The sequence below is a fragment of the Taudactylus pleione genome, unplaced genomic scaffold (genome assembly GCF_031769625.1).
Source record: "Taudactylus pleione unplaced genomic scaffold, aTauple2 ptg001137l, whole genome shotgun sequence".
NCBI classification, from domain to species: Eukaryota; Metazoa; Chordata; class Amphibia; order Anura; family Myobatrachidae; genus Taudactylus; species Taudactylus pleione.
In genome coordinates, this window is record NW_028285538.1 from 5,377,926 (window position 1) to 5,404,449 (window position 26,524).

At 44.2% G+C, this 26,524-nt stretch overlaps 1 protein-coding gene across 1 annotated transcript in view; it reads left to right on the forward strand.

Moving 5' to 3' along the window:
* The window catches only part of FMNL2 (formin like 2), a 348,984-nt gene that overhangs the window by 236,094 nt on the left and 86,366 nt on the right, over positions 1-26,524 (forward strand). Inside the window, 8 exon segments of the mRNA XM_088462017.1 lie at positions 1,823-1,933; positions 5,686-5,835; positions 6,871-6,972; positions 8,637-8,982; positions 9,236-9,303; positions 9,305-9,437; positions 13,292-13,312; positions 26,088-26,212. Of these exon segments, the coding sequence (XP_088318143.1) occupies positions 1,823-1,933; positions 5,686-5,835; positions 6,871-6,972; positions 8,637-8,982; positions 9,236-9,303; positions 9,305-9,437; positions 13,292-13,312; positions 26,088-26,212 (1,056 nt within the window).

The following is a 26,524-nucleotide window of genomic DNA, read 5'->3' on the forward strand; positions in this document are numbered from 1 at the left end:
TTCAGACCGGCGAGCGCTGAGCACTAGCCAGCTGGTCGATGTTGCCCAAGTGCGCATGCGCACGACGGAGGCGGCTCCGTCGTGCACATGCACGAGACCCGAATAACAACGGCCAAGCCGTCGTTATGGGTCTCGCACCAAAGGGGGTGTGCTGTCGATGGTGATTGACAGCACGCCCCCTTTGGTGGCCCTGCCGGGGGCGTGGCTGCCCAGACGGAGGCGTTCCCATGGGAACGCCTACCGTCTGGGGCCGGCCCCACTGACATCACTAGTGGTGTCAGTGGGAGTGCTTTTGGCTCTGATAGAGCCAAAAGCACTCCAGGGCTTGCGGCAGCGAGACCCTACTGCAAGGGTCTCGTCGCAAGCCCGATGGTCGCGATGGTCTTGACCATCGCGACCATCATTTTGGCCGCTCGCTATAGCTGTGGGTGGTCACCCACAGCTATGCGAGCGGCCAGGAGGCCGCTCCAAAAAGTAGGAGAGACGGCCCTGATTCAGAGCGAGCGCTCTGTCAGAGCGTCCGGCTCTGAATCAGGGCCTATGCGCGCTCCTCGCATCTTTAGGTCGCCCCTGTATGCTGCTCAATCTGAGGATCTCCTCAACAATTTTGCGCAAATCGTGCAGTGTGTACGCACTACCAGACAACCAGGCGATATGTCAACATTATATAATGATCTAACGACCAAATGATGCAAGACGTATCGTTCTGTCGTTTGGTAGATTGCAGAGTGTGTACGCACTATGGGCCTGATTCAGAGCCGTTCGCTATTTGCGGTCGTTCGTTCCAAAACAAGGGGTGGCTATTCAAATGATCCGTTCGCAAATTGCAGTCTGTTCCCACCTCTAAGTCTGAACGAGCGCGCAAAACATACGCTCGTTTATTTGATAAAAACGCCCCCTGGCCGCTCGCACCATACGTCATGTCCGCTCTTTATTAGATTAATCGAGTACATCGTACAGCGTATGAACTGCTCGCTATTCTTGTGGTTGGTTTTTTCAACCGCTATTTTGCGAGCAGTTCTGAGTTAAAAAAAACCAAGTGACGTGATCAATGACGCTGCTGTATTAAATATGCACTCCCTTAAAACGCCCATTTTGACCTTTAAGCACGCCTGCGTTCGAATTCCACTCCCCCGTTTTCAAGCACCTTCCCCTGTTACCACCCACATACGCCTCATTCTGTCACTCAAAATAGCAGGCACTCGCTATATACCGTACAAACGATTTTCGGCCGCACTGACTGGTTCGCGCATGCATACTAAAATCCGTACGCATGCGCAGATGTGCGAACATCGCTCGGAACGAGCGTACTGCCGCTAGCGAGCGGCTCTGAATGAGGGCCTATATCATTTGTCAGGGGAAATCGTGATGAGCATTTGCTCACCCAAGAGAGTACAGTAGTCTCCCAGTTTCCACCACTTTCCCAGTGAAGTGGGCGGTCCAGGGACTTGATGGCGCCATTCGCGTGTATTCCGTCATTGTGGCCACACCCCTGCTAAATGATAACACAAGCTGCCACTTTTAGCCCCGAAATGTAAAACTGCAATAATATTAAATGCAAAACACGCATGGCCGTCTTACATATCGGAGTCAAAAACGCTGACAATCGGCAGCTCAGTAAATCTATATATGCTGTATATGACAAAATCCCATATATTGGGAGGAAATGTTGCAAGTGATGAGTGTATCTTACAGAAGAAACACACAGGAGTAGGGGGTGGTGATGTGGTGGGAGTACTGTATGCACTACACAACTTTTCTGCACAGTTTGCAGATGATCTAATTAGTTAACCCTTTGAATGCTGTTTTTGACTTGTTGCAGGTGGCATGCATGCAGTTCATTAACATTGTTGTCCATTCAGTAGAAGACATGAACTTTAGAGTACATCTTCAGTTTGAATTTACCAAATTAGCCTTGGATGAGTACCTGGATGTAAGTATGTCTTGTTATATTTCCATTTATACAGCTGTTGTGCTTTGATGACTGTGTAGGATGTTACCGTAAGTTGCTTTGAATAGACCATCTATTATATGTGTTTATATGAGCTCTCACTGTAGAAAGAAACTGCTGAAATGTCTGTCACAATCACGTTCTCCATAGACACGGTCATTTGATTATGACAATGGTTATTTACGAAAGTGCAAACATGCTCAGCCTGTGATAAATGCCCCGGGCATACATAGGCGTGCGCACTGGGAGCTGGCCTTGGGATCGTGGGTCCAAATGGAAATCTGCATAGTGCCGAGCATCTTTTCCGTGCGTCTTAGTCACTATGCGATGAGACAAAACTGCTTCCCGAGACTGCTCTGATTAAATTGATATTCAACACTTCTATATCTGTGCGACTGAGTATGAATCTGTATACAAAGTGCTACTATGCAGAAGCCATGGCTTTCTTTCACGCCAAGTTCCGTTGTGCCTCGTATACAGATTTTGAACCAGGCGCACATAGATATATTTCAAATTAATTAGTGCAGTCTCGGGAAGCAGTTTTGTCGCATCCGATTACGACTAAGGGTCGTATACAATTAGTTTTGCGCCCGCAATAAAATGCCGCCTGCCGGACTTTTTGCCTACATCGTGTGTTTTGGACGCAGAAACTTATCGTGCACGTCTCCGCTATTCGCCGTGTTCAATTCCAAAACATGCGGAAACGGCAAGCCGTAAAGTCAGAACAAGCGGAAAGTGGTGTCAGAAATGGGGAGATCAGCCTGAACCCCCCCCATAAAGATGCAGTAACATTAGGGATCAATGTAGATGTGCCTGAATATTCCTAATAAAACTTTTTGGGGTACTTAAGTTGTTTCAAAAGCTTCTTATTAGCATCTTTGCACAAGTGGTGAAGAATGGCATTAAGCTGTATTTTTTAGGTGAAAATAAGTAGTCCTGTCAAATTTGGGGTACCAGAAAATGGGTGCTAGCATATTTTTATGTCTGTTAAGTGAAGTATTAGTAAAAGTGAATTTCCTCCTGCAAACAAGCACCTGCAATCCAAAACACACTTGGCCCCTTCTTAGAGCACCCCCAGAACCTTATTTCACTATTTTTTGAAGTTGACCCCCATGTTGTGCTTTTTAGCCCCCAAAATGAAAGTACTTTTTTGGGGTGTTAAGTTTTTTTCCTGGGATTTTTTGACACAGTTGTCCTTATGGGGGCTGTCCCCAGGGTTGTGAGTGGTTTCCACACCTTTGCACCCCAAAATAAAAATGTTGCACTTCTTTTCTCCAGCTATTCAGAGGCAAATCATTTTTGCCTATTACATCGCATTGACTTTCTGCGTACGCGAAAACCGGCTGGAATTGAATACGGAGATAAGTTCCGACCACGCGGAAAAGCCAAAATCGGCGATACTTTTTAGCGGATAACGTCTTTTTGCTTCTAATTTACTACGGCCCTGAAAAACACCTTCAAGTGAAAAATAAAATAAAAAGAGCTAGAACAGTCAGGGGTCTATTTACTAAGGGGAGAAAAGTGGGAAAAACGCTAAAGACAGAGAAAATCCCTGTACATACCGCTTCTCAGTATGTACTAAAGGGATTTTCTCTGCCTGCAGCCTGCCAGCGCTAAGTGCAGGCTACAATATCGCACTGCACCTGGGGCACTTAGCACTGCCATAGACACCTATGGCAGCGCTAAGTGTCCCAGGTATTACTAAGGGGAGATATCGACTCCTGTGATACCGACTCCTGTAGCTGCCGGCTCCTGTAGCTGCCGGCTCCTGTAGCTGCCGGTATCAGCTTCTCCTCACTGGAGAAGCAGGACGTGAGCTGTGTCAGTTTGGCCGATTGTAAATAAAGTTTGTTATAAAAAAAATAAAAAAATTAATGTCGCTACTGCCGCCGCCTGCCGGAGATAGTGAGTCACACAGGGCTGTCAGGGGAAAGGAGTCTCAGCTGTTACCGCCGAGGGGGTGACTTAACGTTCATCCTCCTTGCCTGGTCTATTATTAGTAACAGCTGCGTTAGCCAGCTCCTGCTTCACAACGGTAACAGGCCAAGCAGGAGTGGCATTAACTCCACGATATGTGGAGTCTTAGTAAATAGACCCCTCAGTGTGGCTCACTGGCATCAGGCGTCTTGTGCCGCATGGCATATTGAGGCTAGGTGTATGAGGGCATTTCTGTAGGTGCATTCATGTTTCTGGTCACCCTCAGCAAGAACAGTGCGATCCGCCCAACTCTTCCCGCAGATGGAAACATTGGCACCCATGTAAAATCTATTTATGTAGCATGAATTTCTTAAAAAGTCATCTGCGCTGCGAGAGGTGCTTGTGTTGCATTCTTAAATGACCGCTGATATGTCTGTTTTATAGTGTGGTCAGCCTCCGTCTACTAATTACCATGAAGGAGAATCAGGAAATAATAATATATATATAGATAATATACATTATCATGGAAGTGAACAAATCCGTCCCATTGCACAGTAATTCCTTTATAAATAACAATAATATAATTAAGCAAATAAAATCAAACATTCCCTTCTTCAGTATGCAAATGAGAGTGAGATAACAGATTCATCAGCAATTCTAGTAGTGTGAAAAGAAAGATGGACCCATTCTGATGTTGTTTAAGGGACAGGAAGGAAAACTTTTCATTTCTGGCCAAATGTTTATTTGAGCTTACAGTATATATGTAAAACATTATTATGATTTATGTGAGAAGAAAAGTCTCACTTTGGTTTCTGAATGTTATATAAGGAACTGCAATAAATTGCTTAAAATAAATCCTATTTCATCCAGCTGCCATTTTTCGCAGTCAGTAAGGAAAAACCTTTTTTAAAAACATATAAAAAAACTTACGCGCAAGAAACAGCTAGTAAGGGGTTGTCAGTCCCTATATAGTTAAAAAGAATAAAACAAACAAAAGAACCAGCGCTACCAAATACATAAATAATTATATACTGGACGGTTTCAAAAATAAAACATCTATAATTTACTAAGATGACACATTCATAGAACCTTAAATATCCAAAAAATAATATAGTGGCCACGGAATATAAGAATTTGGTGTTAAAACAGGCACATTAGCCCATGGTTGGTATGATATCAAAGACACTCTGCTTATGTCTGTATGGAAGGAATAATATGCAGCAAGGTGTTACCGTTCAGTGGCAATATGTATCCAAACTAGTCCCTTTAGCATCCAGATATATCCAGGTGCAGAGTCGCAGGCTGAAGGAAAGCCCACCCGGTATCCAATTAGTGCTGTAAAATTTGTTCCACGGAGGAGGCAGAGTCCATCAGCAACAACCAAAATTGGAACAGGAGTTAAAGTGTAGGGCTCAACGCGTTTCGCTGGATAATGATGAACCAGCTTCGTCAGCACTAATTGGATTCAAGTGTTTTGGCAGAATGAAAATAGCTGTGCACTGAAAAGCATCAGTCATGCCTAAAAAAGCACAATCCACACTCCTTTATCTTATTTTAATAATCTCTTTTATATAACATAAATCATTTCTTTAAATCTGGTTCTTGCACTGCTCTGTAAAACTGTGGTGAATATTATGAAGCTTTGAAAATATATATATATACTTTTTTATATAAATAAGGTTATTGTTTAAAAATGTGTGAGGGGCATTGAATCGATATGCAGATATAGTACAGTCTGCCTGTGTATACAAACCTCGTACAAGTGTATGGCAGCTTCCAGCAGGCGTTGTAATCTATTTCTTGGCTTTTACTTTCAGAAACTGAAACATACAGAAAGTGACAAACTTCAGGTTCAGATTCAGGCGTATCTTGATAATGTATTTGATGTGGGAGCTCTCCTGGAGGACGCGGAGACCAAGAACGCAGCCTTGGAAAGAGTTGAAGAACTGGAAGAGAATATTTCTCATGTAAGTGACGATCTCAGCCCATATAGGGGGTATATTCACTAAAGTGTGGGTTTTTGGAAGTGGAGATGTTGCCCATAGCAACCAATCAGATTCTAATTAACATTTATCTAACACCTTCTAGAAGATAATAGCTAGAATCTGATTGGTTGCTATGGGCAATATCTCCATTTTTAAAAACCCCAAGAAGTTTGTGATGACTATTTATCAGATGGGAGTAAATCTAGGACTAAAGGTTGGAAAAAAACAAATACCTCCAACATCTTACAGCAGGTGCCATGCACTTCATTATATTGTACTATTGGCCTTGGCATAATGCAGAGAGTCATTTTGTGGCCTGAACTAATGTTCATGAGAAGGAGCCTATCTAACCACCATCAGCTAGTAACATTGCTAAGGAACGATTGTTCAACATTGTTCAAGTCAATTAATTTCCAGTCGGTCTGTTACATATTCAGGAAGTTAGGCCCACGGTGAATAGCATCTCCTAGATGTGGAAAGTTACTCGTACCTCTCAACTTTGCAGCTCCTTGAATTGGGAGAGGTAGTACGGTCACAGCAAGATTGGGGCATTGGCATGTGCCGAATGGGGCCTGACCACACCTCTGGGCAAGTGCATGAAACTTTTGAAGGGCTAGGCTGCTTGTTACTCCAATTATCTCCCCCCCATACAGCAATTCATTGCTGCACACTATGAACGGGCATACTGACATTCAGCTGTTCCTACACACCTTTCCTGAGTGCATCAAGCCTTACTTTACCGGACACCTAACACCTATCACATCACCTGCAGTCAGCATATTGGTGTCACTTTACCGATTATCAGTAATCAGCAATAGCAGGGCATCTGGCAGTGATTCACCATATTATGAAATATCTGCCACCTCTATGACACCGACGCACTAGCTAGGTACATAAAAGCCCATAGCCCCAAAAATTAATATTTCAATGGATTGCTCACACCCCTCTTTCACATTTTTTTTTTCTCTGTGATTTGCTTTTATAATGAACTAACCTTTTATCCCTGCATATTTATAGCTTTCTGAAAAGCTACAAGACACGGAAAATGAAGCTATGTCAAAAATCGTAGAACTGGAAAAACAGCTCATGCAGAGACATAAAGAACTGGAAATTGCCCGGGTATGCTTCTCATTGTCCCTGTATCGCACATATTCAGTGTGTGCCATTAAAATAATTCCAGCCATAAACAATGAGCCCATATAAACGTGCACAGAAGTCTCTTTATGCAGAAGTGAATTATTACAATGAATGAAACCTAACCTGTCACCATATTGTTACACCAAACATCATCACTGAGTGGGTATTCGGCAATCTGTGGTGTGAATGGCTGTCCGAGCACAATGCTGTGCTGTGTGTGTACTTTACAAACATGATGTCACGTTGTGGAAAGGAATCAAATAAATTCACACACTGATTACTTTCCGCTAGTGTCCTCTGAGGGCAGTACTACTTCTGGCTACAGGACAATATGCTGGATAACATAACCTCATTTCATGTACAAGGACATACTTGAAGCACAAAACAGTTTTTTTCCTAAATTTATCTTTCATATTGTTATATCTGAAATAACGCTTTTATACCTAAGTTCCGGGTCTGACCCGGAGGTTGGAACAGGGATCCAATCCGGATCAGACCCGAACAGGATATTAGATATTATAAGCCGCACTGAGCGGTGTATCACCTTTTTGTGTTATTCTTCCTTCAAATGTGCGTCTTAGTCACAATGTGATGCAACAAAACCGCTTAACAAGACTGCACTGATTAATATGATATGCGGCACTTGTATATCTGTATGCGACTGAGTCTGAATATGTGTACAAAGTACAACGGAACTTGGAGGGAAAGAAATCTGCAGCCTCTGCATTGCGGCACTTCGTATACAGAATCAGGCTCAGTCACACACAGATATACACGTGTCGCCTATCAAATTAGTCATTGCAGTCTGATTAGTCACGTTGTGACTAAGACGCTCATTTGAGTGAAAAGATGCGAAAAGGACACTCTGCATAAGCACGGGACCTGGTATGCCAAGAAGGCTGTTTGGCACGACTGCAGCAGTAGTGTACGAGGACACGACTGTATTATTCCTCTAGTTTGAATGCAAGACACTAGGCTATAACTTTGCAAGTGATCAACACGCAACCCAATTGCCTTGAAGTATTTGCATATTGGCACTTTGTTCTCCCATGTTTTTTTAGCACTCGCAATGCAGAATGGACTTCTTGCTCTAATAGAGCAGGAAGTCCACTACTGACATGAGTGATGTCAGTAGGGCCACCCACAAAGGGCAGGCGTTCCTAAGGGAACGCCTCCGTTTGTGCAGCAACCCCCCCTACCCGCCTACAAAACGGGGCGAGCTGTCGATCAACATCGAAAGCCGCCCCGTTTTGTTGCGAGCCCCGGAGTGAGTGAAGTTCTCACGCGCTACGGGGCTTGTGCGCACTGGGCCACCATCGACCCGCTTGATTTTTACATATACAATGAAAATATTTTTTTACATTTATTTTCTGTACCAGGACATATTTTTGTTGGGGGAGGGGAGTACTGCAGATTTTATATATATGACTTTTAATTTTATTATAGTCCTATGTCTTTCCCATAAATGATTTTTATACTGTCCAATCACAACACAAAACTTATCAAACGAAGGTAGTTTATCTGATTACAAGGCTATTGATTATTGACTTGACCTGTTGATGGTTATTTAGTGAAATAGATTAAGAAGCCAAAGTAATTACCTACTTGCTGCTTTATCCCTGTTGTCTGTCTATGGTTCTGTGCAGGAAGTCTGTAAAGATGCGAATACCCAGGTGCACACCTTACGGAAAATGGTCAAGGAGAAGGAGGAAGCCATTCAGAGACAATCCACTCTGGAGAGAAAAATCCATGAGCTGGAAAAACAAGGGACTCTTAAGATACAAAAGAAAGGTGACGGTGATATATCTATTGTGACGTCAGGGTCGGTGCCATCAGGTGCAGAGATCGCGCCTGGAGCATCATCTGGTACCGGTACCTCACAGTCTGGACCTTCTTTGCCGGGTGCTGCTTCTACAGGTGCATCAGGAATTTCCGTACCTTCAGCAGCAACGCCTCCACCTCCACCTCCTTTACCCTCAGAACCTGGCTCAGGTAAGGGAATTCAAAGTTTTTTTAACATGGGCCTATATATCCTTCAGATCATGGGACGGAAAACTGTGGCCCTCTTGGACACTGTAGTTGTGGATGTGGTTTTACTTTAAGGACACCTAGACAAACCCAGCTTTGATAGCCTGAGATACATTTTGCTTATGTGGAAGTTTTATTTATTATATGTATTGAAACTATGTGGAAGAGTCACGTTGGTGTTTTCAGTACTTTAATACGTTTTTTTGTTTGTTTGCAGTGCAAAATGGTCCTATGTCATCTACCGTACCTTCAGCATCGCCGCCTCCTCCTCCTCCTCCACCACCACCCCCCTCCCCCACCACCACCACCACCTCTTCCAGGCTCAACCATGGAACCTCCCGTTCCTCCTCCTCCACCGGGAGCTCCGCCCCTCCCTGGAATTGCCTCACCCACCGTTATTTTTAACTCAGGACTTACAGGTAAAACTCAGTCACACCCTGTGACAAATGTATAATTGTACATGATAGAAAATGTAGATATTTGGTTGTTGTTGATTATTGCCAGGATCCCCATACAACATTTGGTCAGTCCATAAAAGCCCATCTATGTATCTTTTTGTTTTCTATAAGCAATGATAGAAATATATTACCCACTTATCATTATTACAGTGACTCTCCACCTTTGCACAACTATAACTGACTGCTTCATATGTGCCCTCCTACAACTATTACTAGTTACCTTACATTATATCTTCTCTGTATTTATTAACCATATATTTATGTAACCAGTGTTGCTCCATGTAACTGCTCTAGAAGGAATATAACACAGATAGGTATTGGATACAATTGTACACATTCCTTGTGCCGTGTGTAATTACAATTAAATTATACTCCGCTGGTTATTGACATGGCTGAAGAGCAAGGGAAGATTGAATGAAAATGCAATGTATTTCGTACATATTGCAACATGTAATATACAAGCCGATAGATTAAGGTTCTCCAAAGGTGGAAACCACTTTAACTGAAGTCTATGGGGGTGATTCAATTCAGAGCGATGCTGAATAGCCCCTGGAAGGAGTTCCTGCAGCTATTCATTCACTGCGCTGTTAAGTCCGACTAGAACCTCTTAAGTCGGACAATGCTGGTTACCGCCCCTTAAGCTGGGTGTTTAGTCGCGGTAACCGTCATTCTGCGACTAAAGTGCCAGCTGCGAGGCTGTTAGCACCGCGCTAAGCCACAAAATAGCATCGCAGCTGGTACTTAAGTCAGATTTCTGCTAACCACCTCAGGAGGGTGCGAGCAAATATCCTGTAGTCTGACTTAACAACGTGGTAATTTGAATAACCCTGGGAACTCCTTCCCGGCACTATTCAGCATTGTGCTCAATTGAATCGCCCCCAATATCTCTGTAGTCAAGAAAGCATCATTTCAATTCCCCCATAGGAAAAAAAAACAGATTTGTCTGGAAATAGGGGACATAAAAAAGCCAATGCTGGTGGGATTTTCAATTCAAAAACAACTGGAGCACTAGAGTCTGTCTACTTTGATGTTGCCACTGTTAATATTTACTGAGTTATCATGATCCTCACACACCTTTCTGTATGCATAAGTCAACATCAATGGACTTTTTCCTGGCCCTGCAGTTTATTTGTTGATTGATTAGTTCCACTCAGAGCCACACAGGAAATACCTGGCTGTGAGTCAGCTTACTTCTATATACATCACAGGTGATAAAAGCTGATATCACTCCGGTATGGCAGGGACAAGCCGCTCTGATCCGCTGCCTTATTAGGACATTGCCCACAAGATATAGTAATGGAGGCCATTAGGGTATCAGAGACTATTTTATTTTGTGCTATAGATCTTATTTGTTGTCAGCCGTGTATTAGGCTACATGCAAAAGAAGCACATTTACTTACATCAGGTTTGTGTACAGAAGAGCTACAGATCACATTCGCATATATATATATATATATATATATATATATACACACTCCCAAACTTTGCCATATATTACATTTGCTACACAGTTGAGTCCAAGCCATTGTTTTGTGTCATTGACACTGTGTGCCTGATGTAGGGGTGGACGCAGTCGCGGCTGTGTCTTTATGCAAATGCCGCAGCCGATGGTGCTCCTACCGAGACTCCCACCACCTGCAGTGCACTGCGCGTATTAAGATACACCATCAGCCACAATATCCGAGGCCATCACAGTTGCGCCCTCTATGTATATATGTTAGGTGGCCCATACATCTGCAACGTATTGCCGCAATTCCCCAACGTCAGGGCCGGGGATCGGGGATATTCAACATGTTGAAAAATCTTGATTCCCCAATCCCGAATCGGTGAGTCGGAAATTTTTAACATGTTGAATTTCTCTGATCCAATGAAGGATCGCTAAATGTCGATGTCTACGGATTGGAGGATTTTCATTGCCAATCGCGGATCCGGCTGGGTTCAGGCAGAACGGGGAATCGCGACTCAGAAGTATAGGGGCCATTAGGGATCATTGAGCCCTATGGTGTACTCCCCTGAAGACCACATTATTCTGTCTTTGTCGATGTGAACAGCAATATAAGTCCATTATGTGCTAGTTACATTAGATTAAAAGATTATTTTATGTTGATTGCTTTTAGATCTTAATCTCAGCCTCCCATGCAGTAATGGATTTAAGTAAATTGGATACATGGTACTACTTAAAGAGGAATCACAACTTTAAAAGCAAGTTCAGTCTATACATTAAAATGGATCCCTACAAAAATGTGACTCTCCTGTTGGATTACTGTGTAGAGGATTTTGTTAGCTATAGCATCTGAGCACAGGACAATTCTTGGCTCACCATGTGCAGTAAGGAAATCACCGGGAAAATGGCTGCCGTGAAATTGCCCCGGTGACCTGCACAGACTCTGGCACAGACTATTGCCCAGAGTCTACTGCTGTGCTCAGTGCACTGCCGGCCGCCGGGTAGAGAGGAGGGGTCCCCGGACGGAGACTGCACATGGGACCTCTCCTCTCTTAATATGCCCCTAGGGTTAAGTTAAGTTAAGTTAAGCACTTTTAGCACCATATACTCTGAGTGACCTCCTCCGGTGCCATAACCATGAAGAGCTGATACTAAGAGCAAGTCCAGTTCCTGGCTACAAACTTTGCTCCGGCTAAAACCATTGTGTGCTGTGCGTAACAAGTGTGACAAATGCACAGCCTGATTTAGGGTTGTGAGAGGCACGCAGATTAGCCCAAGTGTCAAATGCAGTGTAAAACTAAAGCTGGTCAGTACCTAAGTGCTGAAGAGGAGAAAAGTGATAACCTCCCAACATTATGAGAATCAGAATCTTGACATGGAGCGTAGCAATGACACACTGTGACTGACTGTATATTAGTAGCAGTGCTTTGTATTTCTACACTGCTTGGCCACACCCTACCTCCTTTCCCTCCTAAAATACCCTTAAACTGCAACACATACCCAAAGACACCTGCCTCCACTGCGCGTGGAACCTACAGATAGGTCTTTCAACTTCCCACAAGTTGGGACGTACATACCCACAGGGGACATTGGAATGGTTAGCATGTGTGTAAGATCAGGCACTACAGGTTGAGTCTCCCATATCCCAAATGCTTGGGACCAGGGGTATTTTGGATAACGGAATATTCCGGATTTTGGAATAATTGCATATCATAATGAGATATCTTGGGAATGGGACCCCAATATACACACAGAATGCATTTATGTGTTATATATACCTTATACACACAGCTTGCAGCTCATTTTATACAATATTTTCAATAATTTTGTGGCTCAAGCAAAGTTTGTGTACATACATGAAATAATTTTATGTTTCATTTACACCCTATACACACAGCCTGAAGGTAATTTTATACCATATTTTTAATAATTTGTGCCTTAGACAAAGTTTGTGTACATTGAACCATCAAAAATCAAAGGTTTTATTATCTCAGTCATGCCAAAATTACTCCGTAATTCGGAATATTCCGTATTTCGGAATATTTGGATATGGGAGACTCAACTTGTATATGATCTGCATACAGAAAAACTTTGCATTTGTACCCCATGCAGAACCTCATAGTTTGCACCTGGGCAACATTTGCAACTAACAGTTGTAACTGGCAGTTTACATGTGTCACTGCAAATAAAATCTTCCCCCCCGAGACACAGAATAAAAGCGAACTGTTTCATACGTGTTTATTATTGTTTTTTTTTTATACATTGATATCATGTATTATATTTTGTATTTTAGCACGTGAATGCTTTTCTCTTTTATACTTTATAACCTGTGACACTAACCTCTGCTCTTGTTTCTGTGCCTCCGCTAAAGATGGGCCAATCAAGCTGTTCTGTAGGTGTTCTTGGTTCTATTTTACAAATTGTTTTTGCCATCCTTTTGCTGTGTTGTGATATTTGGACACTGACACAATTTGCATAGTTTTGGCTTTTTATGTCACCACAATGGATTTGAAATTAAGCAATGGAGATGTAATTGATGTGCAGACGTTCAGCTTTAATTCATAGGATTGAACAAAAATATTGTGAAGCATTTAGGAATTTAAACGTTTTTTTTAAACTTTGTTTCTATTTTGTTTTCCATAAATAAGGATACAAAATAATGGGCACATACGGTACAATAACAGTAAATTGCCAGAAAAATAAACAATAAAAACAGAGTATCAAAACAATAATGTAGTGGATACAAATAACTCAGCAAGAAAAACCTATACTGTATTGACAAACTACTGAGAGGTCAAAGGAGAGACCGGGAACATACCGGGCAGTGTCCATGGTCATCTAGAACTATAAGACCCAGGTAGTTGCCTAGCAATAAAAAGAAAGGGGTAGGAAGAAGAACGTATGTAAACACATAAGTATAGCAAACAATATAAAGTAGAACAAAATAAAATAGACACAGTAGAGTGACAAGTCTGAAGGGGGTAGGGGGGGAGGAGTGAAAGAAAGGGAATGAGATTTTTTTAGCAGACACCAGGAAGAGGTGAGGATTGAAATCGATACCACGGGGCCCAGACTGTGTGAAAGGTATCCTCAGTGTCATTTTCTAGGCTCAAGATATATTACATAGAGGCCACAGAGTAGATATGGGGTTGGAGGGCCGTCAGTGAGGAGCTACAGGCGATTTCCAATTTTTGGCAATTACAAATATGAACTATAAGCTTGTCTTGTTGTCTGCTGACATCCTGGTTGGGGGCACTTAGGAGCACGACAGACATATCGTATTGTGAAGTAACATCTGTGGTATGTGATATCAAGTCCCACACTAGCTCCCAAAAAGAACTAATAAGTGGACAAGACCACCAAGTGTGGTAAAACGTGCCCTCCTCTCCATATTGTCTTCAGCATGAGCTTCATGCTGATGTCAAAATGGCATGGAGCTTAGACGGTACTAAGTGCATGGCCGGATTAAGGCTTGTGGGGGCCCCAGGGCAACTTAGTTTTGGGGGCCCCCTCCAAGCCACACAGAGACGAGCCTACTCCCTTTCCCTCCTGCCCAGGCTACACGAAGACAGGGGCAAACACTCACACATACACATAAACAGTATACACACACTAACACATATATACACATTAACACATACATACACAGTATGCACACTAACACATATGCACAATATCACATACACACACTAAAACAGTACACATACATACTTACACTTGATACAGCTGCTGCTCGTACAATTTGCAAAAGGACCCGGCTCCTACTCGATTCATTAGGCTCCGCCCTGGTGATGTAATTATTATTATTATTATTATCGTTTATTTATATGGCGCCACAAGTGTTCCGCAGCGCCTTACAAAGTACATAAACAAATAGATTGATTTACAGTGACTTACAGTACAGTACAATACATTACAGGACATGGATAATATAGATTGCTACATTCACGACCATAACACCCAGATAAGCAACAATGCAAAGCAATCAAGTGTTAGGTGCCCTGCTAGAGAGTAAGAAGTAGATGAAGGTATAGTAAGGAGATGCACAAGAGGGTAGAGGCCCCTGCTCATAGGAGCTTACATTCTAAGGGGGAGGGACAGACAAACAGGGGTGAAACAGATGGGGTAGGCAGGGAGGAGGGAGCATGTAGCAGCAAGTTTAGATGAGAGCTGGAAGGCTTTGATGAAATAGTGGGTCTTGAGAGCCCGTTTGAAGGATTGTAGAGAGGTGGAGAGTCTGATGGGAAGCGGGAGAGAGTTCCAAAGGTGGGGAGCAGCGCGGGCAAAATCTTGGAGGCGGGAGTGGGAGGAAGTAATCAATTGGCATGAGAGGCGGCGTGCATTTGTTGAACGAAGAGAGCAGACAGGAGAATGAAGGGAGATGAGATCAGAGATGTAAATGGGAGAGGAATGGCTGAGGGCTTTGTAAGTGAGTGTGAGAACCTTAAATTGGGTTCTAAAGGGGAAGGGGAGCCAGTGGAGGGCTTGTAGGAGAGGGGAGGCAGATGCAGAGCATTTTGAGAGGAAGGGGAGCCGAGCAGCAGCATTGAGGACAGACTGGAGAGGGGAGAAAAGGGATTTGGGGAGGCCAGATAGGAGAAGGTTACAGTAGTCCAATCTGGAGATGACCAATGAGCGTATGAGGGTTTTAGTGGCATCCTGGGTGAGAAAGGGTCTAATCTTGGAAATATTTTTAAGATGAAAGCGACAGGACTGTGAGAGATTCTGGATATGTGGTTTGAAGGAGAGGGAGGAGTCCAGGATAACACCAAGACAGTGCACTTTGGGTCTAGAGGAGATAGTTGTGCCATCAATTGATAAAGAAATGGTGGGAAGTGTGGTTATGTAGTGGGGAGGGAAGATGATTAGCTCAGTCTTAGACATATTAAGTTTAAGAAATCGCTGGGACATCCAGGAAGAGATGGCAGAGAGACAGTTGGAGACACAAGTAAGGAGAGAGGGAGAGAGGTCAGGGGAGGAAAGGTAGATCTGAGTATCATCAGCATAGAGATGATATTGGAGGTCAAAAGAGCTGATGAGTTCACCTAGTAAGTATTGGCTCTGCCCATAATGCAGCCAGTTGAGGGGAGGCATCGGTGGTTTATGTGCTAGTGTAAAGCTGGCCCCTCTCCCCCTTAGAAAGCTGATGCAGCAGCACTGATTGTGCAGCCACATGCAGACTGTCGAACAGCCGCGGCTCCAGTGCCTTTACCCGGGAACAGGTGCCGCTGGACACCTGTTCTCGGCAGGGTCACATTGACCCTGTGTGGAGGCCCCTCTGTGTGTGTGTGGGAGTCCCGGGACGACCGCCCCTGTCGCCTCCCCCGCCCCACCTAATCCGGCACTGACTAAGTGCCATCTGGTGTATACATTTTCCTTATGGCCACACTAATGGAGGCTTTAGAATTCCTGGATCTAATGGTAGACCGCCCCTCATCATCAACAGGAGCTGGTAAATTGGCCTCCGAAGGGGCTTCATGAGGTTCTCTGTCAGGAGGGGTTTAGGCCAAAATGGAGTGATTCAATACGGAAATATTGCCTTTATGACGTATTGAGTAGATACAAAGGCGTTCAAACATGGAGAGGAGCCGTATGTTACAAGATGGAGATTGAGATGTAACAATAGTAATAATGTGTAGGTATTGGTAGTGGCACGAGGAAGGAAGGGAGCAATGTGTCACGGCCAGGGTATTTCAACATGGCGCTAGGCGAGTGTTACCTGTGAGGTCATTGTGGCGCGGACTGTCTGGTGGCGGAGCTGGTGTCTGGAGGGGGGCTTTGGCTGCGCGCGTTGTTGTGCGGGCCTGTTGTCACTCTGCGCTGGTAAGGCCTGGCGGCGTCTCCATTCCGTTTGGCATGGGCGCCACCATCTTGCCTTCTGGCCAGGTGTTCCGGCTGGCCAATCCTGGTGAGTCACATGTTCCCTCCGGCCAGTAACAGCACGGCATGGGGTATTTAGGAAGGGTCAGTGCCTTCCTTCTTTGCCAGTGCAACATGTATCTCAGCCTAGCTGAGAGGGAGTTCTCTGTGCTTTCCTGTTCCTGTGAATTCGCTGTCTGCCAGTCTGCCTGTCAGCTCCTAGCTCCCACTGGACTACCCCGCTTCCTCCATCACCCTTGCCCATACCTGAGTGCCTGAGCCTGTTGACATCCTGCGCTTCAGTTCACTACTTGCATACCTGGCTTGTTTATTTTCAGTTCACTCCCTGCATACCTGGTTTGATTATTTTCGGTTTCACTACCTGCACACCTGGACAGCTCTAACTGTTTCTACTTGGACATTAACCCTTTTACTCCCACCACAGAACTCTTGTGCACATTTATATATTCCTGGACTTTTATTTACTGCCATTATATGTCTACTCAAGCACTTATTAAAAATCCTAGTTTTATTTTCAAATCTGCTTCTGTGATCGCTCCTGCTACCACCCCGGGTCCACAAACAACCCAGAACATCACAGTTTGCACTGGCCCCATGGAGCCGGCCACGGATCAGGAGTCAGGAGTGGATTTGTTCAGGTGCATTTCTGGTCGTTTAGAAAATCTGGAAAACATGCAGCATCAGATGGCTCAATTTCTGCAAGAGATGTCCAAGCGACAGGATAGTTTGCAAACTTCCTTTTCTACCCCTGAAGTACCAGCATCTACATCCGCATCAGCGTCTGGGAATACAGGAGGCAGATCATCTCCCCGCTTACGTCTTCCTTTACCAAATAAATTTGACGGCAATCCTAAACTCTGCCGAGGATTCCTAAATCAGTGTGACATACATTTTACCCTGCAGCCTGACAACTTTCTAACTGCAAGAACTAAAGTGGCTTATATAGTCTCTCTGTTATCCGGCCAGGCCTTGGAATGGGCTTCCCCACTCTGGGAGCGCTCAGATCCGCTGCTGGATAATTACGCAGGCTTTGTGTCATCCTTCAGGAGGATTTTCGATGAACCTGGGCGTACTGTATCAGCATCGTCAAACATCATGACACTGAGACAAGGGGTCCGTCCTGTCAGTCAATGTGCCGTGCAATTTCAAATTTTAGCATCAGAGCTCAAATGGAATGAGGAAGCCCTCACCTCGACCTTCTGGCATGGGTTGTCAGACCGACTAAAGGATGATCTAGTCACTCGAGAGCTTCCTACTAATCTGAACGACATGATTTCATTGTGTATCAAAGTTGACCTACGCTTCAGGGAACGTCAGGCTGAAAAAAACAGAACTGACCTGCAAAGGTCATTTACCCCCTCCATTTCTAACCGTCCCATTCCTTCCCCTACTGAAGAGGAGCCTATGCAGGTGAATCATACATACCTCTCTAAAGAAGAACGTCAGAGAAGAATGCAAAAGAACCTCTGTCTGTACTGCGGAGAGTCCGGTCACCTGCTGATCTCCTGCCCCCGTAAACCGGGAAATGCCAAATCCTAACTGACCCTGGAGACATCAAGTTAGGAGTTATGAACCCGTCTCCAAAAATTAAAGATTTCACGATTACCCTAGCCTTGGATCTTAAACCCAAACCTGTCTTTGCTACTGCTCTACTCGACTCGGGAGCAGCTGGAAATTTCATAACGTCTAGTTTCATAGATAAATTTCAGATTCCTTGTTTGTCTCTCAACCATGCTATCTCTCTGACCTCAATAGACGGACGCCCTCTAACTAACGGGATAGTCACCAAAGAGACTCAACCAGTATTGGTCCGAATTGGGGCACTTCATTCTGAGTCCTTAAAATTCCTGGTGATATCAGAGGCCTCTCAAGAAATTGTTCTTGGTCTACCCTGGTTACGTCAACATAATCCCAGGATTGATTGGAGTTCTGTGCAGATTCTGTCATGGGGTATGGACTGTCAGAAATCCTGTCTTCCAAAGATTCGACCTGTGAGGAAGACAGTTCCATTAGTTTCTTCTGCCATTCCCAAGGAATATCAGATGTTCGCCGACGTTTTCTCTGAACAACAAGCAAATATCTTACCCCCTCATAGGGAATGGGACTGTCCAATTGAATTGATACCTGATAAGATACCACCTCGCGGTCGTACCTATCCGCTGTCCTTGCCTGAGACTCAAGCCATGACCGAGTACATCCGGGACAACCTGGCAAAGGGGTTCATTCGCCCCTCTACTTCACCTGCCGGAGCTGGGTTTTTCTTCGTTGGCAAGAAGGACGGTGGTCTAAGACCATGTATCGATTATCGAGGCCTTAATGACATTACTGTAAAGAATCGATACCCTCTTCCCCTGATTACTGATTTGTTTGATAGGGTAAAGGGCTCTGTAATTTTTTCTAAATTAGATCTAAGAGGGGCTTACAACCTCATTCGTATACGAGCTGGCGATGAATGGAAGACCGCTTTTAATACCAGAGATGGACATTTCGAGTATTTAGTAATGCCTTTCGGATTGTGTAACGCCCCTGCTGTCTTTCAAAGTTTTGTTAATGAGATTTTCCGGGATCTGTTATATGTTTCGGTTGTTGTCTATCTGGATGACATACTGATTTTCTCACCCTCTGTGGCTAAACATCAAGAACATGTTAAAGAAGTTCTGACCCGTTTGAGAGAAAACCACCTTTACTGCAAACTGGAGAAGTGCGTCTTTGGAGTGCCCAGTGTACCTTTTCTCGGCTATGTAATATCTGGCTCCAGTTTAGAAATGGACCCCAAGAAGGTACAAGCAATTCTGGATTGGACCCGACCTCAGACACTGAAGGCCATCCAAAGATTGTTGGGCTTCGCCAATTATTATAGACGCTTCATTAAGGGATTTTCTACACTGCTGGCTCCCATTACAGCCTTGACCCGCAAAGGTGCTAATCCTGCCCAATGGTCACCTGAGGCAGAGTCTGCCTTTCATCTTCTAAAACAGGCCTTCATCTCAGCACCAGTTCTTCGACAACCAGATCTGGACAGGCCTTTTTTGTTGGAAGTAGATGCATCATCTGAAGCTGTGGGAGCAGTCTTGTCTCAACGTTATGAGGACAACCGAGTCCATCCGTGTGGGTTCTTTTCTAAAAAATTCTCACCTGCCGAAAGGAACTACGCCATAGGTGAGCAAGAACTACTAGCTGTAAAGTTGGCATTGAAGGAATGGAGATATTTGCTAGAAGGCGCCAAGTTTCCATTTACTGTATTTACGGACCATAGAAATCTCCTATTTCTCAAAAACCTCCAATGTGTGAGTCCTCGTTTGGCCCGCTGGGCAATATTCTTTGCCAGGTTTCAGTTCACCCTGACCTTCCGGTCTGGAGCACTTAACCAGAAGGCTGATGCCCTATCGAGATCTCTCCTCTGTGATGATCAATCTGATAATCAAAGCAATACCCCTGTCTTGGAATCAAGAGTTTTCGCCGCATTACAACTTCAGCCTCCTACGGGAAAATCATTTGTGGCCCCGGAATTAAGGAAGCAGCTTCTCACTTGGGCACATTCCTCTCGCTTCGCAGGGCACTCAGGCACTCGGAAGACCTTGGAGTTCCTGAAAAGACACTATTGGTGGCCTTCTATGAAGGCAGATATAATGGAGTTTATCTCTTCCTGCTCCTCCTGTGCCCAGCATAAATCATCACGACAAGCTCCAGCTGGGGAATTGCTTCCATTACCTACTCCATCACGTCCATGGACGCATCTCTCCATGGATTTCGTCACAGACCTGCCAGTCTCTCAAGGTTTCAACACTATCTGGGTTGTAATAGACCGATTTTCTAAGATGGTCCACAATATACCGTTGAAGAAGTTACCTTCTGCCCCTGACCTGGCACAGTTGTTTGTCCAACACATATTTCGTCTACATGGCCTTCCTGCTGAAATTGTCTCTGACCGTGGTGTGCAGTTTACTGCAAAATTCTGGAGGGCTTTGTGTTCTGTTCTTCAAGTGAAGTTAAACTTTTCCACGGCCTACCATCCGCAAAGCAACGGCTCCACCGAGAGAGTTAATCAAGATCTAGAGACTTTCTTAAGAATTTTTATGTCATCTTCCCAGGACAATTGGGCTGCCTTGCTGCCGTGGGCTGAGTTTGCACATAATGCTTCCTACCACTCGTCAACTAACCAAACGCCATTTCAGGTTGTATATGGCCTTCATCCTCGTGTTCCCGAATTCCGAAGCCTGCCTGTTTTCGATGTTCCGGCCGTGGAGGACACGGTGCGGAATTTTGCTGCCATCTGGACTCAAGTACGGTCTGATTTGTTGAAGGCATCCTCTCGCTATAAGACCCAGGCCGATAAGAAGCGTAGAATAGTTCCACGCATGCAAGTTGGAAGCCAGGTCTGGTTATCCACCCGGAATCTTCGTCTGAAGGTTCCTTCTATGAAATTTGCACCACGCTTCATCGGTCCCTTCTCCATAACAGAAGTCATTAATCCAGTGGCCTATCGTCTACAGTTACCCCCATACCTAAAAATCCCTAATTCCTTCCATATTTCCTTATTGAAGCCCCTGGTCCTGAATAAATTCCATAGTGCTCTACCTGCTTCTCCTCGAGTCCAGATGGAGAGAGGAGTTGAGTTTGAGGTCGCCCAGATCTTGGACTCTCATCTACGCAGAGGTCGTCTACAGTATTTGCTGGACTGGAAAGGTTACGGTCCAGAGGAACGTTGCTGGACCGATGCTCGTGATGTCAACGCTCCCACTCTCATCAGGAGATTCCATTCTGCCCATCCGGAGAAGCCTGGTGAGTGTCCTGAGGCCACCCCAAAAGGGGGGGGTACTGTCACGGCCAGGGTATTTCAGCATGGCGCTAAGCGAGTGTTACCTGTGAGGTCATTGTGGTGCGGACTGTCTGGTGGCGGAGCTGTTGTCTGGCGGGGGGCTTTGGCTGCGCGCGTTGTTGTGCGGGCCTGTTGTCACTCTGCGCTGGTAAGGCCTGGCAGCGTCTCCATTCCGTTTGGCATGGGCGCCACCATCTTGCCTTCTGGCCAGGTGATCCGGCTGGCCAATCCTGGTGAGTCACATGTTCCCTCCGGCCAGTAACAGCACGGCATGGGGTATTTAGGAAGGGTCAGTGCCTTCCTTCTTTGCCAGTGCAACATGTATCTCAGCCTAGCTGAGAGGGAGTTCTCTGTGCTTTCCTGTTGCTGTGAATTCGCTGTCTGCCAGTCTGCCTGTCAGCTCCTAGCTCCCACTGGACTACCCCGCTTCCTCCATCACCCTTGCCCATACCTGAGTGCCTGAGCCTGCTGACATCCTGCGCTTCAGTTCACTACTTGTATACCTGGCTTGTTTATTTTCAGTTCACTCCCTGCATACCTGATTTGATTATTTTCGGTTTCACTACCTGCACACCTGGATAGCTCTAACTGTTTCTACTTGGACATTAACCCTTTTACTCCCACCACAGAACTCTTGTGCACATTTATATATTCCTGGACTTTTATTTACTGCCATTATATGTCTACTCAAGCACTTATTAAAAATCCTAGTTTTATTTTCAAATCTGCTTCTGTGATCGCTCCTGCTACCACCCCGGGTCCACAAACAACCCAGAACATCACACAATGAGCTTGACCATACGAAGACAAGGACGGGGGAAATTTACCCTGTACATGCCGAAAATGGTCAATCTGAACCCCCTGCCTAAAAGAGGCCATAGTGCTATTACATCCAGGAGGGAATAGAGGATGGTGCCTTATAGGGGACATAGGGGAGTGGTGCAGGGCCAAATCATGGGACACAAAGTTTATCCCATACCCCGAGGGTGGAATTGCAACCATTCTTATACACAATCCCCCTTTTATAAGAGGCTCAAATGTCATTGGACAAGTTAACATAACCATAAATAAACTGTTAACTTTTTAATACTTTGGCCCGTATTCAATTAGAGGTGAAAAGTCAGAGAGGTTTCACCTGTCCGACTTTCCGCCTCCTTCGCCTGTTTCATAGGCGAAAACTTTCCGTGCGCGTCCTCGCTTTTCGTCCTATTTAATTCCTAAACAGGCGAAAACAGAAAGTGGCAATGCGGAACAGAAGTGGGGAAATCAGTCTGTACCCCAAAAAAAGATGCACTAACATAGGTAGTCAGTGTACATGTGTCCTAATAGTCCTAATAAAAGTGTTTGGGGTACTTAAGTGGTTTAAATTGCTTCTTATTAGCGTCTATGTAAAAGTGGTGAAGAATGGCATAAAGCAGTATTTTTTGGTGAAAATAAATAGTCCAGTCAAATTTGGGGTACCTGAAAATGGGTGCTAGCATATTTTTATGTCTCTAAAGTGAACTTTTAAAAAACTTCAAAAATGCACCTGCTACATGCACCTGCAATCCTAAAATCACCTGACCCATCCTCGCAGACCCCCAAGAAGTCTATTTTGCTAGTTTTTATGCTTGTCACCCCATTTTTTACTTTTTCGCCCCCAAAATAAAATACTTTCCTGTGATCACAGTTATCTTCCGTGGATGACAGGGCATTTTTGTGTTGCCGAGCTCGCCAGTGCATTCTTTATTTCTCAGAATGTACCAAACTGCTGATATGGCCACTCCTAGGGTTCCCACTATCTCTCTGATGGATGTTTTTGCAGCCTAAGGATGGCCAGTGTCACTTGCATTGATCCTTTGACCGCATGTTGTGTGTCACAGCAACACCTTCCAAATGCAAATGCCACACTTGGGGGTAAATTTACTAAGATGAGAGTTTTTAGAAATGGAAATGTTGCCCTTAACAACCAATCAGATTTTAGCTATTATATTCTAGAAGGTGCTAGTTAAATGTTAAGTAGAATCGGATTGGTTGCTATGGGCAACATATTAACTTCTAAAAACTCTCATCTAAAGCTGGCCATACACGCTACAATTGTCGGGGTGTGTGCGGGCAACCAAGGGTTAAATATTTCTCGGTCGGGCATGCCGGATTGTCCAGCATGCCCGTCCAATGCGATATTTAAGGGGTAAACTGTCGGCCGCATCGGGCAGTATATGCCCACCTGCGGCCCACAGACAGACATTTCCTGTGTTCCTTCCCATGGAAGGAACAGGGAAATCTCTCCTCCCCCGGGGGAGGGCACAGATATCAGGCTAATACCCTGTGAGTACTCTCACAGTGTATGCCGCGGACATCTGCGGCTGGCAGGCTGCCAGATAAAATGTCTGTCGGTCTGACAGGCATTTTATCTGGACGTGTATGCCCAGCTTAAGTACATTTATCCCTTGGACTCAACTCCCAGACCTTTTTTACCTGTATAATTGATATAGAATAACACAGGAATAGCCCACACCTGTCCATGTAACAGCTTTTGAGTTAATTTCCCAATTACTTTTGGTCCCTTGAAAGAGAAGGGGGTAAAGGCCCCCATACATCAGCAATTGATTGCAGCAATTCTGCAATTTGCAATCGATTGTGTATAAAAATCTTTCCCTTTTTCAATCGATTGCAGCATTGCCACAATCGATTGAAAAAGGGATAGATACTTTATTACACAATCGTTTGTAAATTGCAGAATTGCTGCAATCAATTGCTGATGTATGGGGGTCTTTACATATTACACAGCTGTAATTCCTAAACCCTTCCTCCAATTTGGATGTGAATATCCTCAAATTAAATCTGAGTCTGCACATTAAAACCATATTCATTATGTAATTGTAACTAGAGTATGTTTTGGTAAAGAGATAAAATAACTAAATTGTCAGTGTGCAAATCTATATGGGCCTAACTGTATCTTGTTCCATGAAACATAATAATAATAATAATAATAATAATAATAATAATAATAATAATAGTATAATATTAATATAATAATATTAATAATAATATTATACTGTTTATGTAGTGCTTGTTGTCATCACACACCCCAACAGCTCAGGTTTTCATGTTTAATGTCTGTGGAACAGATAGGATAGTTACTGACCGAGCCAAGTAGACTAAGGGTTAGATGTACTAAGCCTTGTAAGAGCGATAAAATGGAGAGAGATAAAGTACCAACCAATCAGCTCCTGTCACTTTACAGGCTGTTTATATCTCTCCACTTTATCTCCAAGGCTTAGTACATCGACCCCTCTGTCACCTGTGCATAATTAAATCCTGAAAACCTGAGCTGTTGGGAGTATGTGTGGACAAAATTTTGGAATCACTGCTCCAGCTGATTGGAGAAGCCACAGAAGCCATCCCAGTCACTGTCATTGACAGATTTCCACAGGACACTAGCTGGATGCAGATGCTGCTGAAGTGTCTCCCTACTAGGTGGGGAGGGGGCTTACTTAGCCCACTAAATTAAGCAAGAGCAATATTGTTTTATTACCTTTGAGTATACTATTACATAATGACCATTTTGTGGATAGTAGGCCTGATTCAGATATGGATGCAATGCTTATATTTATGCAGTTGAGCGACTATTGGCCAACTGGACGTGCGTCACGATCGCACTGCGCAAGCGCCAATCTATACCTTAGCGATGCTGCTCACAGTGAGAATTTCTTTGCAAAGTGATTGACATTAAGGGACCGTTTGGGGGCGGTTACAGGGAGTGGTGGCAAAAACGCAGGGGTGTCTCAGCCATGTTTGGGGTGTGTCTCAGCCTACTACTGCGATCACAGATAACTTGTTGCCAGTGTCTCCGCTCCCCCGGGCGGGCGTCTCAATACATCTGCTGGGATCACAGCTGCATGCATCAGCATATTTTTCCAGAGCAGCTGCATATGGGATCGCAGCTGCGATTGCATTAAAGTACATATCTGAATCAGGCCCTTTGTCCCTATATTGAGTACAATATTTCTGCTGTTACTATGGTAACAAGTTAGAGCCAGGAATGACTTTTCAGCAGTGCTGTAAAGCAGTGACCTGAGCTGGATGAGCAAGAGATAAATACATGTCTGTCAGTGTCCTACTGCAATAACCCCTCTGCCTCCCTTCTGCATGCCTTGCAGAAAATCTTCAACATCAGTTCACTTTCTAGTTATTCTCACTGTATAAATAGCTCTATTATCCTTAATATTGGCGGGTACCCCCAAAACGGGTGTTTTCCGTGGATATGCCGCATCTATTATTGATAAATATGCCCTTAAATGTGATGAACTGCAGTTGAGAATTAACTTTTTTTTTTTAAAGTATCATTGGTAATTGAAATAAATACGATTCAACCTCTCAGCATCCACGCTGTTAATCTCTTGCATATTTGTTTGTATATGTGTACGCCCGGTTTTGAAGCTGATACAACGTTATAACATATCTGTCCGTTGCTTTTGATGACCAGCTGTGAAAATTAAGAAGCCAATCAAGACAAAGTTCAGAATGCCGGTCTTCAACTGGGTAGCTCTGAAACCTAACCAGATCAATGGCACAGTGTTCAATGAAATTGACGATGAGAGGATACTGGAGGTAATGATTAGCAGTAATGGTCTGTACGGTTACACTGATGATGGGATGGGGGAGTGGACATAGTGAGTTGATTATCAACTTATTCTTATAATAATGTAAGTTTAGCTCAGTGAATATTTCTTCGGGCTCATACACACAAGCTTTGCTTCTATGTGTTCAATACATTGTTTTTAAAGCCTTGTAAGCGCACTTTAATGATGAATGTGCTACAAATAATATAATCCGATTATCCTGAACACTCTGACTTTCTGACAAGCAATTGCTTGCACCGCGGTAACATCAGCGGTGCCTGTAGCTCATTCAGTACATAGG